The sequence below is a fragment of the Sturnira hondurensis genome, unplaced genomic scaffold (assembly GCF_014824575.4).
Source record: "Sturnira hondurensis isolate 20B ecotype Veracruz unplaced genomic scaffold, ASM1482457v3 Scaffold0008640, whole genome shotgun sequence".
NCBI classification, from domain to species: domain Eukaryota; kingdom Metazoa; phylum Chordata; class Mammalia; order Chiroptera; family Phyllostomidae; genus Sturnira; species Sturnira hondurensis.
Window position 1 is genome coordinate 14,232,283 of NW_028081271.1, and position 17,511 is coordinate 14,249,793.

A 17,511-nucleotide genomic window follows, 5' to 3' on the forward strand; every position below is an offset into this window, starting at 1 on the left:
TGTTTTAATTTCAATATAATGAAAAAAACTGCTTCAAACATAACATTTTTAAAATTTCTACTCAATGACAAACACTGAAAACATGTAGAAACTATTATAATATAGTTTTACAAATAAAAATAAGAAAATATTGATAAAAGCCATTTGCCATGCTGGACATAGTAAAATTGTAAATACATAAATAAAATATCAAGAATTATAAAATTATTGTCCTGGCAACCAATACAAGTAAAAAGAATCCTATTTTAATCTAAGTCAAATGGTATAACACTATCGTGAACAATGTACCAAAAGTATTAAAAACAAATTCTTAAGATTTTACCACTTTTGCTTAACCTTAATCACAGTAAATGTCACATTTAACTATCCTCATTCTATTAGAATAATCTCAAAGAAAATATATAACTGTAATAACTGCGATAGGAACATTTCAAAAAACAAATTTCAAAAAATCATGTTTCTGATGACTAGGTGGATACTGAAATAGCCTAGTTCAGAGTACACTAAAATAACGGCATGGTATAATTATGGTATTTTAGATGTCAGAAACTGATCTCCCATTGCATTATATGATATGCTTTGTTGCAGTTAAAAATTGTATAAAATGCTGTATGATTCATATTTCTTACCACACTTACATATATTTAAAATGTTAACATAAAAGTATACGATTGAAAATACTTGAAAAAACTTGTAAATCTCTCCTTTATTTCAGTAGACAGAAAACTGTTTTAATGTCCTGGATGAAAGAGCTCTGGATGTTGCCATGGAACTGGAAGAAAAAACAAAACACAAAGATTTGAGAAAGTTAATGATGCAACCTAATGGCACATAATAGTACAGTGGAGAGACCTGAGTTAAGTTAAAGCCGAAGAGACCAGAGTTTTAATCACACATCTGCCTTTCACTTGCCATGCGATACTGGGAAAGTGATTTAAGAAGTTTCTTTATCTGCAAAAGAACAATAGTTTCTAATCTCTCTCAGGCATCTTGTAAGAAATAAATGGAATAAAGGTTACAATGTGTCTGCAACACAGGGCTCACCTAGTCCCTTCCTTTAGTTCCATCTATAGTGTAGAGCAAGAGCATCAATGACCCACGCAGCAGGTGGGTAGCAGGGACCTTCACATTAAGAACATAGTTCCTGCAAGTGTGTGAGGTAACCTGCACAGATTATTTGCACTCATGAAAACTAAACGATGTGCTTACATTGCCTCCTAATTTTTTTAGAGTCACTTTTGGATACTATATAGGTAGATAATCATTTCTCCTTTTATTATCACTCAACTAATATAACCAAAGAGGTAATAATTACAAATTTCGAGAATCAAAGCCGAACTTGATTCCAGAGATATCTTTTTTAGACAGTTTAAGAACAGTATTATTTTTTAAAGATTTTATTTATTTTTACACAGAGGGGAAGAGAGGGAGAGAATCAATGTGTGGTTGCTGCTCACATGTCCCCTACTGGGGGACCTGGCCTGCAACTCAGGCATGTGCCCTAGACTGGGAGTCAAACCAGCGACCCTCTGATTTGCAAGCCAGCACTCCAACACTGAGCCACAGCAGCCAGGGCTAAGAACATTATCAAGAACACCAGAAAGCTCAAACTATGAGAATCTTTATGAAACAGTTACATTCAAGACGTCTGCTTTAATTTATCAGTTCGCCACATCTGTGCTTGGTGTATTCATCATTACAGCACAAAGAGCTGTTGCAGTATTGTATCAGATTAACCAAAAGGGATTATATATTCCCCAGATCTTCCTTTAGAGTTTTTTTCAGATTTTTTTGGTGGAAAATTCCCAGTCCTGTTTAAATTCATTTGGTGGGGCAGAGAGGGAAGGAATGATACACAGATAATTGCAACATCACACAACATTCAGATGCCTTAACGTGTTGAGAAGTGCACACAAAAAGTACTATGAGAGAACAGTCCCAAATTCAATGTGACTTGCATATAGAAATGGAAGTGGTGGGAAAGGAGGCTATACATAGGGTTGTGAAGGACCCTGCACTCTGACCTAATCTGAATCTTATCCTATAGGTGTTAGATGCCAGTGTCAACTCCAATGCAAAGGTGCCCCTGTGACAGATTTTTTTTCCCTCCCTTGTTTGTGAAGCTCTTTTAGGTCAGGGGTTATTTCTTTTTTCTCTTTTAAAGTTCATTTTAAAATTATAGTTGACATACAATATAATATTAGTTTCACGTGTACAATATAGTATTTATAAATTTATACACCCCAGGAATTGACCACAGTAAGTCTAGTAACCAACTGTCACTATACACAGTTAATAAGATATTGACAATATTCTCTATGCCATCCTGATTAGGCTTTTTCCTTAGAAATAGAACCATGTTAATAAGCTGCTATTTGTTCAAATTAGACAAATGAAATAAATTAATTCAATTAATTTTTCTACTTAATTTGTAAGGAAGTGCAGGACTGAGACACAATCCTCGAATTTAAAAGAAATTCTCTTACATTTCTCTGGTTAAGACATGAAGAGATTACCTTTATTAACAGTATATTTTATTTCTAATGGTAGAATTCTTGGGTGTTACTGAATAACTAGCTTTTGCAGAATCATTAGTAATTGTTTTAAAATTATGCTTTCACTCTGGTAAATATACATTTCAATTTAATTTTTAAAATCTATACTATAATCATATTCTACAAATAGAATTATGTTCAGGGAAAAAATCTTCAAGTTCCAATGCAAACCACCAAGTTGTTCTATCAACACATCTCAACTCCATTTTCACTTCTGCTAAGGTGATATATTAAAATACAGAAGAAGAGTAACTGCTTTATCTGACTGAAGTTTCTTTTTCCACTTTTTCTAAACTCAATTTTTCTCCATTTATTAAAATAACGTATATGTTCCCAGTAGAAAACACAGAAAAACACTTCCTATATACCCCAAACTTTATCACTCAGCGGCAGACAGGTTTAAATGTTGATGTACTTCATTTCAGTATTTCTATGCATTTCTTTGATGACATAGGTAAATTTATATGACATAGTTTTAAAAACTGTCATTAAAAACTTTAATAAATCCTTTTAATTGTCAAAGCATACTTTGTAGTATGAATTAGTTATAATTTTCTTAATGATTCCTGAAATTGAGTTTTGTTGAAGAACATACTAGTGATATTAACAATTCTTTTTTCCCCATCTTTAACATACCTGACAACATAATTTACCTAATATTCAAACAAGTCTACATATCTGCACAGAAATATGACTGCTATGTATCGTCACTTATAAATTCTGTTTACATAAATATACAAAGATGAGAGTAAAAACTCAATGCAAGCAAGCATTAGAACTTGTGAAACTCACCGTAAGTCCAAAAAACTTGTGGAAGCACACCTAAATCGGGAGGGTAAGGGTACGCGGCTTGTGGCAGCAGCTGATAGGAAGCACACTGGGAAAGAGCTGGCTGCTGAACATTGGAAGAAACAGGCATCTCAGATGGAAAATACCTATTTGCTGGCATAAGGCCATATGCTCGTGGATCCCCAGGGAAGTAACCAAAATACTGAGAGAGTAAAAGATTAGAATGGATATTTTGGACAGTGCTTGGAACTGCAGTCAAGATCTCAGAAGAAGGTGGCTGTACTTCAAATGATGTTATGCCTTGGTATGTCTGGGTAATGAAACTGCCATTGCTACTGCTGTAATGATAAACATACCAAGCATAGGAAGGAGATACAGTTCCAAATGAGTGTTCAGAAGAATTATATATTGGGGGACATGCAGCCTGTGGAAGCCCATTCCAATATGTGGCAGCATTCTGAGTTAGGACTTTAGAATTTTTATTCTTCTTTTGTTCAGAAAAAGAATTTTTATTACTCTTTTGTTCTGCTGTTTGATTGACATTAAGGGTTATGTTCTCAGATGTTTCAACAGGTATAGTGCTGGGATTCAATGTATCCTTCACATATTTTTCTTTTGAATCAGTTTTTGCAGGTTGTGTTTCATTTATTTCTTGAAGAGGTGTTTTGTTCTGGATAAATATGGGTTCTGGAGATTTAGTGCCTGTACAATTTTTAATAGATGAGTTTAATATTTCATTATCTTGAAGTTCAAAGACAGTGCCACTCATTTCTAAACTGGCATGGACATCACTCACAAGACAGAAAATAGGCTTTGAGGGCACTAATGCATTTGACAGAAAAGTAGCATCAGTTTCTGGTTTCATGTCTGAGGGGTCTGGGGAATTGAGAAGTTTCTTCTGCGAAGGTGTTTCATGGTCTTTTGAAAAGGTTCCATGTACACTTTTTTGGTCACAAATTGCAAAAGAAGAACAATCTTTCTTATCACTTTTTGTTTCATCAGTACTAAAATGCACATTTCTTTTCTTCATGCTATTTACCTTTTCCTGATGTCCAGTGAATTCTTCTGAAGTATCAGATGAAATACTGGTTAAATCAATTTTTCCCTCCGACTTCAACATGCAAGTGTCTTTTAGGTTCTTTAAAGGTAAAGGTGAGGCAGGTAGTGATCTTTGCATTTCAGTCTTTTTTGGAGATCCATAGCTTCTTTTCAGATTGCCAGATGAACTTGGTCCTATTTCGCTTTCAGGATGAGATCTTGTGGTCCTATAAAGTGTAACATATAATAAAAACCATTTTAAATATACAGTTGCAAAATTTTAATGTAAATATATTTGAAATCTTTATTCAAGAAAAGAGTTCTTAAGATTAACATTTCCCTGTCTATTGGCTGTGTACAAGTAACGTATTTCCCCAGCTTTACCACCTTGGTTTGAATCTAGATACTTTTCCTGCAGAAGGTGGTATACTCCACATTTCATATATATATATTAAAAATATACAGAGCTTCCAAATCTTGCAAAAACTTATTTTATGCTTTGGGTATTTCCTGATAGAGACCTTTAGAAACAGAAAAGCATCATTATTTGATTCTTTTAGTGTAGATTCTAATTCATACACCTCCAACCCATGGACAATATTAATATTCTTTATTTAACACACAGCTACACATCTAACTGGTAAATAACTAAACATGCTCTGCCCTCCAAGGTCTTCTTTTATCATTAACAACGAAGATGTTTTGTCCATTCCAAGTTGAGAACAGAAAAAGCAAACCTCCAAAATTCCTTGCCAATTTAATATTCTTGTCATTCCTACATAAATGTGGACAGTTTCAAGCAGGCTGAAGGAAGCATCCATTATGGGAATGTATAGAACCAAACAGTTAACATAGGTCCCAAGAGAAATGTATCTTTTGGTGTCTCATCAAATTCTTTCAATTACATCTGGAAAAGAACATGCTGAAAAGAAAAAAGTAACCCCTCCTCTAGAGTCAAGCAAAATTAATCTTTGGCCTTGAATTTGTATTTTCCACATATGAAATTAAAAGTTCCACATTTTACTTAATCCAGCTTCCTTCAAAAGCACTTTAATGACAACTAGATTGCCATCTAACCCCACATAATACTTTGACACAGGTTCCAGAAAGTACAATTTTGATTTTATGACAATTCCAATGATGTTTCAGTGATGCCCCATCTGACTGACAGTTGCCTGTGTCGTCTGTCCTTTTATGTATTTTCTTAGAGGATATTCTTCCATGAAGATAACACCCTTTAGTAACCTTATTATTAATTTTCCTGCTGGGTGAAATCAAATTTGATTCTTTGAGTGGCAAATACCACCTATACTTAGCTACCCAAACCAAGATGATTATAGAACTTGTTTATATGTTATTCTCCTCACAGCCTATTCTTTTTTATACCACTACATAACTATTCAAAGTTATATGTGCCAGGAAATAAAATGTTGCATTTAAAAGAGTAAAACACACACGAGGGGGTATTTTTTGTATATTATTTTCCTTCATAAAATGAAAAGATGGAAGAAAATGAAACTTATCATAAACTGAAAATCTTAGCAAGCTGAATAAAACAAGTGATGGGTAACAAGTCCAACGGTGGCAGTTCACATCAAAATAAGAAAAATATCAACGATGTAGTGAGATTTTCCTAAAAATAATTCAGTTTCAAGAGTTAGGCTTTCTTTTGAAATCAAGTTCTGTGTATATCATAGTGTTAAACATCCTTTAATGAAACACTGGTGTGTTTATGTCTGTCTATACCTAAGCTCCCACTTAGTAATATAAGCTGGCAATTTATATCTTTTTAGCCAGTTTTGAAATGTGGTCTCTAAAGTCCACAAGTTTAAAAAAAATCTAATCACTTGTACTATTCTTTTAAGCCATTTTTAGTAAAATTTGTCACTAAGTACCATTAGTTCTTTAAGTAATGTCTGTCAAATATGACTTTTACTCTTTTATTATTAAAATACCCCTTTTTTCTAAGTCCTGGCTGACTTACAACATCTAACTGTACTCAGAATCTCCTTCCCCTTTAGATCTTTCTAAAAATACATTTCACAGGACATTATCCTTTAATGCTCACAGAATGAAGTTCATTATCTTTAGGCCTTACTTAATAAACTGCATAATCTCAAGCAACCTCCTCCCTCTTTAGATTACTCATGTCCCCTAAATTACATGTATGATCCAGCCCAGGTATAGAAAAATAAGTGGTTTAGTCTTGCTCCTTAGTATTTGCTCAGTTTTATTTAGTTTTTCTTCAGATACAGCTGACAGCAACTCCTACCTTGGATGCTTGAACGTTGCCTTTTCTCTGTTGATTTTTGTGACACCTTTCTCATTAACCTGTTTGAAAGATACAGAGTAAAGCTGCATTGGTGATGGTTTAAAACACAGCGTAAATATTTACTACCCGAACAGCAGGTATCTGTGGTAACTAGTTCTGTCCCCATCTAAAACGCACCAACCACATTCACTACTGACCCTCCCCTTCAGAAAGCAGTGACTTTGCCAGACTCCCCGTATTCCATTAATGTCTGGAGACACTTAAAAGAAACTTGCAAGATTATTCTTACTCTCATATTTTATAAGAAATTTTGGAGTCCATTTTACCATTGCTCCCTCTTTTATACTTTTTAGTAATCTAGTCATTAAGCCCCACTGTAAGTAATAGCTGTCGAACTTGGATTTTCCTTTTATTCTGTGAAACAGCACCCTTTTCTAAGCCCTGGATGACCCACTACTTCTAACTGTATTCAGAAGTTCTACCTTTAAATTACGGAAACTACATGTTTCACACGACACTGTCCTTCAACATGGAAAAAATGAAATTCAAATTCCTTAAGACATTTCATAATCTGAAACAACCTCCATCTTTAGTTTGTCCACTAAGTTAAATTTTTTGTTCCAGACTTACTTTTAAACTCATTTCTCAAGATAGGTCAATGAGCATTGAGTCTTTGTTTATGTTACTTTCCATAACTTAAGACACCTTCTTCATTTTTACAATTATCTGATAACATTTTTTTTTTACCTTTAGGCAAGGCTTTGTGTTACTCCATGAAATCAATACATAAACCTTCCCTTTTTTGTTGTTGTTCTTCTCAATACTTACACTACCTTTTTAGTATCACCCTCTTTTTACTCAATGTGAAATACACAACTTGTGCTCCTGTGTTTCGGAAGTATGCTTATAAAGTGGTTGTTTATTATGCATTTTCCTAGAAACACAATGTAATACCTAATGATTAGTTTCCTAGTCTCTACAGCTAATGAATACAGTTAGAGTTAAGCTGAGAAAAAAAAATCCTACTTTCCATTTTGCATATTGGTTTTTCGTCATTTCTGGACTGCGAAATTCTTGAAAAATTTTAAGAGAAGCCTCTGAGAGCACAACAGAGGCACTTGTTAGCAGAGTCTGCCTGGCTTTACACCTGGGCCCTCACATTTAATAATAACCATCGGGAAAGCTATTTAACCTTTCTATGTCTTAGTTTCCTTACCTTTCTTTTAATTAAAGACTTTATTTATTTTTAGGAAGAAAGAAAGGAAACATTTATTGGTTGCATCTTGTACACGCGCAGACCAGAACTGAACCTGTAACCCTGGCAAGGTGACCTTAACCGGGAATTGAATTGGAGACCTTTTGCTTTGTTGGATGACACCTGACCAACCCAGCCACACTAGTGAGGGCTCAGTTTCCTTAATTATAGAGAAGAAAATAACAGTGCCTACATCATAAGGCTTTTGTGAATAATAAGGAGTTAATACACATTTGTATAATATTACAACAGCACCAAGAACACAAAAAATGCTGTATAAAATGTTAAGTGAAATATGTTCATGCAGGACTTCTAACACCTTCATAATAATCTATTTAAAAATATCTGTCCTATTTCCCCATGTGGATAATGGTAAAAAACACAGGCTCTCTTAGCAGTTTTTAATATTCACTACATTAACCATGTAGACTTGTTATGTAAGAGCTACTCAATAAATACTTGGTCATTCACTTAACTCACATTCATAATGTTGGACTTCCCCTTAGGAAGCAATTAAAATTAATGTAATTGCAAAAAAAGTTTTTTCTAAAATTCAATTTGTACATTTAAAGGACATTTGTAAGGTATCTCATATACACAATATTTATAGTTTATAGATAATATAAATTATTAAATCCAATGCTCCAGTAAATTCATTTTGCAAGGCAGCATGTAAACCATGATCAATTTTTACAATTTGGCTAACTAATTTGCTTAAAGACTAGACTTGTTCTCAAAACTATGTAGACTTTGTTTTAAAATGTTTGTTACCTTTTGTTTTTTACAACTGGAAACAGTAGTGTTTTTCTCTTGTTCCTGAGAGTCCTGACATTGGTCTAGAGTGATACGTCGTTTTTTAGAAGAGTTTGAAACATTTTTTATCATGCACTCTGAAACTGAAGGTACTGTCATATAAGTCCTGGATTTATTGGTATTCCTCCTAGGTTTTACATGAACATTCATTTTTTCATCTACCTTTAGTTGGAAAGTGTTCTCTCTGTTATGCAGCATTTGGCATAGGAGGAAGGAAAGGGTTAATTCAGCATTCTTAGCACATACTATCTTCATATATTCAATAGTTTTCATGACTTTCACAGTATGGGCCATTTTCCCTAAGTCTTTCCGTGAGGCAGCCAATAAATTTTTGAGCAGTGTAGAAAACTGATTGTAGTTGTATTCTAACTGTGTCATTGTGCTTCCATAATTTATAGATGCTATACATGGCACAAAGTCAATATATGTGGAAATGGAATACTTAGACTTCTTTAGAAGTTTCTTAATTTCTGAAAGTTCTTCAAGTTCTCTTGAGAACAAATGAAAAGCATATGAGCAATTAATAGCTTCATCATATTTGTAGGTAACATCCAGATCTTTTTTAAGTTCAGAAATAGCAGTCTCTATCACTTTCCAAAGGCAATCTGTTGAGTTATCTTTAAGAAATGAAAAAGAAGCCATTTTTTCTTGGCAGTGAATGAGCTCAGGAAGAAGTGACAAATCAAACCAAAGCATACCTCGAAACCTTTGTTTATCTAGTTTTTTTGCCACTGAGTTTTTAAGAAAGTGAACTGTTTCTGAGAGCATGGCTATTTCAATATAGGTTTCAGTGGCTGCAGGTTTTAAAATTACAGCCTCATGGCTGTTGTTCTCAAGCACATCCAAAACGTTTTCTTCTGTGATAAAGATATCATCCCTGTTATCCTCTTGCAGCATCTGGAAGTATTTTTTTGAAACTTGTAAGTGATCAGTACATCTCAAAGTGAGTTCCTGTAATGTTTTCAAGTCTGCAAATTTAGCTTGGTCCAATATTTCACTAACACAACAGGTATCTGGGTGTGAAATCAAAGTACTGTTAAGCCTACAGTTTTCTATGCTAATTTTTGGTTTGCTTATTAGATCATCTGACTTCCTGGAAGCTATCATAGTATTCTCCTCAAACCCAGTATTGGAAATTTGTTCACTGCTTAAATCTTTAGACAATGTATCATATATCTCTTGCAGTTTAGAAAAAGAATGTTGATTCATTTTGAGTAGTGTTCCTTTGTTCTTCTGCCCTGAATATTTTTTGCTGAAAGGTTGTTTCTTCTCTTTCCAAACAAGACTTTTTGCAGCATCAAAAAAGATATGTTCTAGACCAAAAAGTGATACATTGATACCTACTGCCTCACTGCTCTTGATAAAATTAACTTTTGAGGAGATCATTTCAATGATAATCCATAAATGGTCTTGTTTTCCTGGATAGGAATCAACTTTAGGAGAGTCCCCATACATACTGATTAACTTTAAAGTACTTTTTCTTAAGGTTTCTAGGTCTCCTAAACTATCTCCAAAGTTAACTCCACAGGTAAATGGAACAGAAAGAGTAAAGTCAAAACAATCAGAACAATGTCTCAATATTGCTTCACACTCTTTAATCTGTCGTTTGCATTTTAAGAACGCATAGTATGAATTATTTTCCTTTTTGGTGTCTCCTAACAATTCAATTAATTGATCGTGATAATTCTGCAACTCACAGAATGCATTATATTTTAGCCTTCCTTGAAAAGCAGGATAGAAATTGGATTGTTGTTGAAATCCACGCGGCCTGCCAAGCAGCTCACTGTACAATGTCTCATCATACCAAAGCAAGCTTCGGAATGTCGGTTCACCTCCTAAGAGCCTTTTTTTGTTTTCAATGAATTGAATAGTTTCCATCATCATTTGGAGTTCTACAAAGGAGTCCACAGCACATGGTTTTAATTTGTGTTTGCAATTATTCCACAAGTTTTTTTCTACCAAGAGTTCTCTTGAAATTAAGATTTGCTCAAGTGAACATTCTTGTTTTTTTTCAAAAGCCTCAACAAATAATGGGAGAATACTTTGACAAACCTTAGTTTCTTCCTGTAGTCTCTGCAAAGATGCTGCTTCATCTGCCCTTCTCAAAATTTGAGCAAGCCTAGCTGTAAGACCTGAATGATTAGCTGAGCAATGTTTTTCTTTTAATTTATTCATGTATGATGTAGGATTCTTCTGAGGAGTAGAGACTTTGGAGGTTTCAGAGCGAGCACGTAAAAAAGGCGTATGATTAACTCCCAATATGTCTGGTTTGGAATTACAGGCTAGTTCTGAATGCAAGGTAGAATCAGACTGAGAGTCAATACTACCTTTAACTCGCCCCTCTTTCTTTCTGTCATTAAGCTGATTAAAAGCTGTGTTATTCAAAGAGATTGCCTCAGTAGTATTCTTAATGCTTTGATGAGAATCAATCAAGTTATTTTTAATTGTTTTCTCACTTACATAGGCGTCATCTGCTAAAATCTTATTCTTTTGATTTCTGTACTCATTCTTAACAGTTGATCTTTCAGTCATGCTTTTGTTGTGAACTGAATCTTTGGCTTTTTCAGTTTGTTTAATTGTCCACATTTTTCTGTCCACCATGTTTTTCTTTAAAATACACTTTTTTGAAGAACCCTTTATATCATCTTTTGAGAGCAGAGGACTATCACTAAAAAAAAGTCTCTTCATTGTATTTTCCCTGTAACTTTTACTTTCTTCAGTTACTGGTATGAGATCCAACTCAGAGTTCTCAATAACATGTGTATCATTCCTGTCTATATGGACACAACTACTTGGATACCGTTGTTCTGTCTTTAGAAGCTTCTTTCTACTACATTCTTGCTGACGGTGTGGTACATTGGTGGATGTTGAAAAAGAACCTATAGCAAAAGCTCTCTGTTCATCCAAGTATGTTTTTTTAGATTCTCTCTCACTATCTGTCACTGGAGCAGCTACTAATTGAGGAATAGTATTACACTTTTTGCTTGTTATCAGAGTTTGATGTAATGGATCCAAATGGACATTTCCAGTGATAATGCCTGGTGTGGAGTTTTTACTAGATGTCCATTTTTCTAGAAAATTTACTTCCAGGTTTCTTTTATAACCAGGTGAAATAAGGCTATCTGGTTTGTAGTTATCAACATTCAAAAAGTGCTTCACATCTGATTCTAAAACTGAAATAACTATGTCAGTTTTCACCTTTGTGTGAGCTATACAAGTTGCATCATAATTTTCGTCTGCACTAAAACTTACATTGTTTTCTTTTATGCAACTTAAAGATACTGAATTAGTTTTATTTATTACTTCATTAGCCTCAGCACTTTCTTCTACTGCATCTTCATTATTATGTGCTAAATGTTTCTCAGGCTTTTCATATTTATTAATGTAAGATAATGACTTTATGTCAACTTGATGTTCTTTTTTAGTTAGTTTTTCATCTGGGCAATCTGGAAAAAGCAGACACCCCATCTTTCCAGAAAAGGACTGAAGTTCTGAGGATTCTGGATTTTTCATATAGATATTGTCATAAGTTGACTGACTTGTACTTTGGAATGTGGAGCCCAGAGTTAACTGTGATTCAGGATATTCTTGATCACAAAATTCTCCCATGTGAAGGGTGCTGTGACACCTGGAGACACTGTTGGCCACATTTTTCTTAGAAAAGCACTTTGTGTTTCTCTCTTCACTTGTTCTATCAAACTGGTACTTTGATACAGAAGTTAATGATTTATTAACTTCAAATTCCAAAGCTCTTTTCTCTCCTGGTTTGTCATATTTTCTTTTTGGAAAAAAATGCTTAGTGGAATAATACCTTCTTTCAGAAACAGAACCATAACCTTGAAGGTCACAAATTTCCCAGAAATTATTGCATATTATTTCATACGATTTTGGTAATGGGCCCTTTCTTGTTTCTCCCACTTTAGCTATAAGTTCCAAAGATGTGTTAACTCTTCTGTGAGCTTTTTTTAAGTAAAGAAGAGCACTGTCGAGTTTTTTTGAAAGACATTTGCTTTTGCATAAAGATACTTCACTATTTAGAATGTCCAGGACACTTCGAATGTGTTTTTCTGACTGCGAGAAGGTTTTAATTCGTCCTTCAGATAATGATGAAAAACATTCAGATGAGTCTTGATCGGTTAGCCTCCTCTTCTTTTCACAAATTTCATGATGTGGTAAGCAATGATCCCTAAAAGGTGTATGAAGCTTTCTTTTACTAATTCTTGATTCTGTGTCTTTTTTACTTCTCGTATCATTGCAAACAGCTTTTGAGTTTGTAAGGGAACATCTGCTTTCATTATTTCTTGTGACACTTGAAGGTTCAGTAAGCAAAGGTCCACTGCTTTGTTCTTTAGACATGTGATTCACCTGTGTATCATCACTGAAGTCAATAGAAAGTGAGATTTCAGACTCACTCACTATTCCTGATTCTTGCTTTATATTACCAAATTCATCTTCAAAAGAATTTCCACAAAACTGGGAGTAAATTTCAAATCCCGGAACTCTCCCCACCTCTTCATTTATTTCTGGTTTTGCGGCTTCAGTTACATATTTGCAAATATTATCTTTCAATGAAAAGGACTCAACAGTGGAACTGATTCCTGGCATAAGTGTATTAGTAATTCTGATTTGTAGATCTGGAAGTAAAATTGGGTTGAAGAGCTCTGCTGTGTTTTTTTGTGTAGAGGCATAGTCAGAGTAATGCTGATCACTATGCTCCCTTCTTGTGGTGCTTCTCAAAACTTCCTTCTCCCCATCACTGCTTCCTAGAAGACTTTCCCAATCAATACGAGATTTCAATTCCTCATATATTGACCCAAACTCTTCATACAGTGTATTTCCATGGCTATGAGTATCTTGTTGAGATGGAAAAGCATCATCACACTCTTCTGCTACTACTTCAATCTCACTTTCCAATTCAATACTTTGAAGAATGACATTATCACATGTTGACTTATGAAATGAGTTATATAATTTATTTTTATTCATATGCATTTCATAATCAGAAACCTTATGTTTTACCAACTGCAAATCTGGACTCTCAGAAGAACAAGTTTGTTTAAACTTGTATCTTTGGTGATCTCCATCTGTTTCTAGTGTGGGCACCACAGTACTATCCGTCTGTAATATAGCATTTGAGGCTACATGCTCTAAAGAACCTGAGATCTTGCAACTATTGGGATGCTTTACACTCCTTACAGTATTTCGTGTATCTTTTTGTTTTATGGCAGTGAGAGTATCTTCAGTTTCTAATAATGTAGTTTCTGCTGATACATATTTTTTCCCTGGAGGCAAATTAAATGTAGTAAATTCTTCAGAGCTCAGAATTTCCACATTATTGTAATTGTTATTCTCCCATCTTTCATCTACAATAAAACTTTTGTTTGTATGAAAACCCTGCCTCTCATTGCCACATATATTTTCTATGTTGTTTTCTATAGATGAAGCAATGTCTTTCTTTTTAGCCTCATTTTCGTTTTCTCCCTCATCTCTTTGTTCTCTGAAATTAACAGTGAGATGTATGTCATTATTCAACTGTGCATTACAGAACAGAGTATGGCCTTGACCTTTATCATCAACTTGAGAAGTTCCAAAGTCTCTCTGAATCCTTTCCAATAACATTGCATCATTTTTATTTTTTCTATTGATACATGTATGTTCTCTTGCTATGCTGCAATTTGAATTGTCATGAGCTGTTTTAATGTCATCATAAGATAAAATAACTACATCCATTGGTAGGTTTTTGACATGGGAAATGTCTTTTGCTTCCTGGAAAGCATCAGTTATAATACTAGCACAGTTTTGATTTGGTCTTTCCAATTTCAGTTCCATTAGTTTTTGAGAAATGGCAAAATTGCTATGAATGTCATCTTCATTCTCCAAACAGTGTTGAGGATGCTTTTGTGAAAGGCTCTCCACTCTTGGAGTAAGATTATTTTGTAATTCCAATGCTAGATAATCTAGCTCATCTTTATAATTTGTGGTAGATGTAGAAGATTTTGATATTTCTAACTCCTGAGGGATTAATCTTTGATCACATTTTCCCCCCAAATAATCAAGACTCTCATCCTCTTCGTATTCCTGGTGCAAAGAAATGCTATTATCTGTTGGCCTGCTTTTTGTTTCATTAGTATGATAACTATCAATCTTTTTCCATGAATTTTGCTTTGCTATGTGTTTGGAACCATCTTCTAGGCCAGTGAAGTTTCTCACTTTTCCAATGTTTTGAATGTACTCATGTATACTTTTTTCCTTTTGGAACTGAAAAACTGCAGACATTTGGTGATTAGTCTGACATGTAGTTTTTAAATCAGAAGACTGTGATTCCTGAGAAATGTGATTGTCGTACCCTTTTGTATAAGTATTCACTGATTCATAAGAGTTATGTGGCTCACTATTTTGTTCAATTAAAAGTGGGATGTTACTTCTCTGTTGAGATCTCTGGGCTTTTTCTGCACTGTGTTTTTGGTTCTTAACTTCTGGAACTCCATTTAACAAACACATAGAGAAGGAAAAATTGTCTTGGTCCTGACACTGTCCTGCCATAGTAATTTTATTGGGAGTTGTACAATAACCACAGTCCTGAGAGCCCATGTTGTGAGCCTGAGCTTGTGAATCATCAAAAGAAATTTTGAAGCAAGGTGCATCCACACAATTAGTAAGAACAGCATCACCACCAGGCATGACTTTAGATGAGGACGCAGAATCAGTTGGCATGGTGAGGTTAATGCCTGAATTAACAAAATCTAAATTCTTTTTAAATGGCAAAATGTTATTTAAACCTGTAATACTATTATGTTTTTCCACACTTTCTTCTCTCCTCATAAGTCTTGGGTCTTTGATGAATTTTGAAGTAATAACTGTGCTTGAGCCAGTATCATTATGAAGGGGATAAGTAGCAGGAAGACCACTTAAAATATTTTTAAGATGTGTCAAATTTAACAAGTCACCATTAACATTTTCTTTGGTATCACTGGGAATAAATGAAAGACCTGAATCATCTGCTTGTACTTGAGAAGTATCTCTACATTGTGTTAAATTGTGCTTCATCTGTCCACTGCGTGTTTCAATTATAGAAATATTTCCATTTTGCACATTTTCACAGGAATTAGAAATATTTGAGTTGGAAGAATTTATGTCTGAACTTAGTGCACTGCACGAACAATTTTCCTGAACTAATGGATCTACAGGTTTTCTGAAATGCTCAAAGATGATAGTAGCATCTTTTCCTTTTCCAATTCTTTTGGCCACTGTACAGTTATTCAGACAGCATGTCCTTTCTGTGGAAATAAAAAGAAAATTAGCAAAAATAGGAAGAAAAAGTACTTCTACAGACAATCCTATTAAAATTTTTTAAATTTAAAGTTCATCAAATAACCCAATGATGATTAAACTATGTTCTCAGCAAAAGCAGCAAGGAGAGCAAAAGAGTAAAGAGTAAATGAATAAATTATAAATGATGGAAGATGAAACTGTTCCTTAAGACCTTACCAAAGAAAGTGTTTGCCATAAAAAAATTTGCATTCCATCAAATACTAAGAAATAGAAAAATTAAATAGGAATAAAAACATGTTACTCACATACCAGGTATTTCTCATATTAATTTCCTATATTCAGGTATTTAATAGTATCTATGTACTAATAAGCAAAATTGTCTCCTTCTACCTACTGTTACCTTGCTTTATCTCCCCCTACCACCAGAGAACAAAAAACAGAAAGGAAAAAGCAACGAGGAACTAAGGAAGAAGAGATCAAAAAGGTTCCACAAAATCCTTCCCAGGACCAAAAGCAAACTACTACCCCTGCTGCACAGTAAAATAAGTATTTCTGCAAATAGTATGTAAATAAAACCTGGAAAACACAACAAAATTTTTCTTTTATATTTTATAAAAATGTATTTCTAAAATTTCAATAACTTTTTGGAATCATAACAAAGGAACTTATAAAAGTGTGTATTTACCTCCTTCTGAGGTATCCTTCCAGGTTTTTATCTGCCACACGTGGGTGTAAGACTGCCCATTCCATGTCTCCACCCCTCTCACCCATCTAGATGAATGTAACTTCTTCAGTCCCTTGGTTGTTGAACTTCCATACAGCTCGATTTTCTGATGATTCTGGATGATAGTTGTTTTGTAGTTTATTTGTAATTTTTGCTGTGGTTGTGCAAGGAGGTGAGCCATGTCTACCTACCCCTCACTCTTGACTAGAAGCCCCAATTATACTTTTTAAAAAATTTTATTTATTTATCTTTAGAGGGGAAGGGAAGGAGAGAAGGGGAGAAATATCAATGTATGGTTGCCTCTCATATATCCCCTGCTGGGAACTGGCCTGCAACCCAGGCATGTGCCCTGACTGGGAATCGAACCGCGATCGTGTGGTTCACAGGCCCGCGTTCAATCCACTGAGCTACACCAGCCAGGGCCAACCCAATTATACTTTTTAATTACACTAAGCTATAGCAGAAATAGGCCCTCAACTAGAGATGTAATTCTTAAGACCGGGAGTCTTAGTGAACAGATAAAAGGAAAGATACCATAAACTCCAATACCTCTTTATACCAAAATAAAATAACAGTCATTGTAAATAAATAAAAACCATAAAATTATTATAAGAAAACATGGGGAACAGCTATATAATCTTGGTATAGAAAAGTATGTCATAAGAACAAAAATTTAAAAATGATATAAATTACATACAAAATTCAGAGGAATAAACTGATAAAAAGTATATTGTAAATGAGACAACTTAGTACACAATTATAAATATGTTAGAATACATAGAGTATACAGAGG

The 17,511-nt window shown here is 34.2% G+C and overlaps 1 protein-coding gene across 1 annotated transcript in view; it reads right to left on the reverse strand.

The window, feature by feature from the left end:
* Positions 1-684: 684 nt before the first annotated feature.
* The window catches only part of TEX15 (testis expressed 15, meiosis and synapsis associated), a 50,727-nt gene continuing 33,900 nt past the window's right edge, over positions 685-17,511 (reverse strand). The window contains exons 6-9 of the mRNA XM_037055319.1: positions 8,681-15,999; positions 6,655-6,713; positions 3,348-4,609; positions 685-772 (exon numbers count right to left, since the gene is read on the reverse strand). Coding sequence (XP_036911214.1) covers positions 732-772; positions 3,348-4,609; positions 6,655-6,713; positions 8,681-15,999 — 8,681 coding nt within the window. The 3' untranslated portion in view covers positions 685-731. The remainder of the gene's footprint in view (positions 773-3,347; positions 4,610-6,654; positions 6,714-8,680; positions 16,000-17,511) is intronic.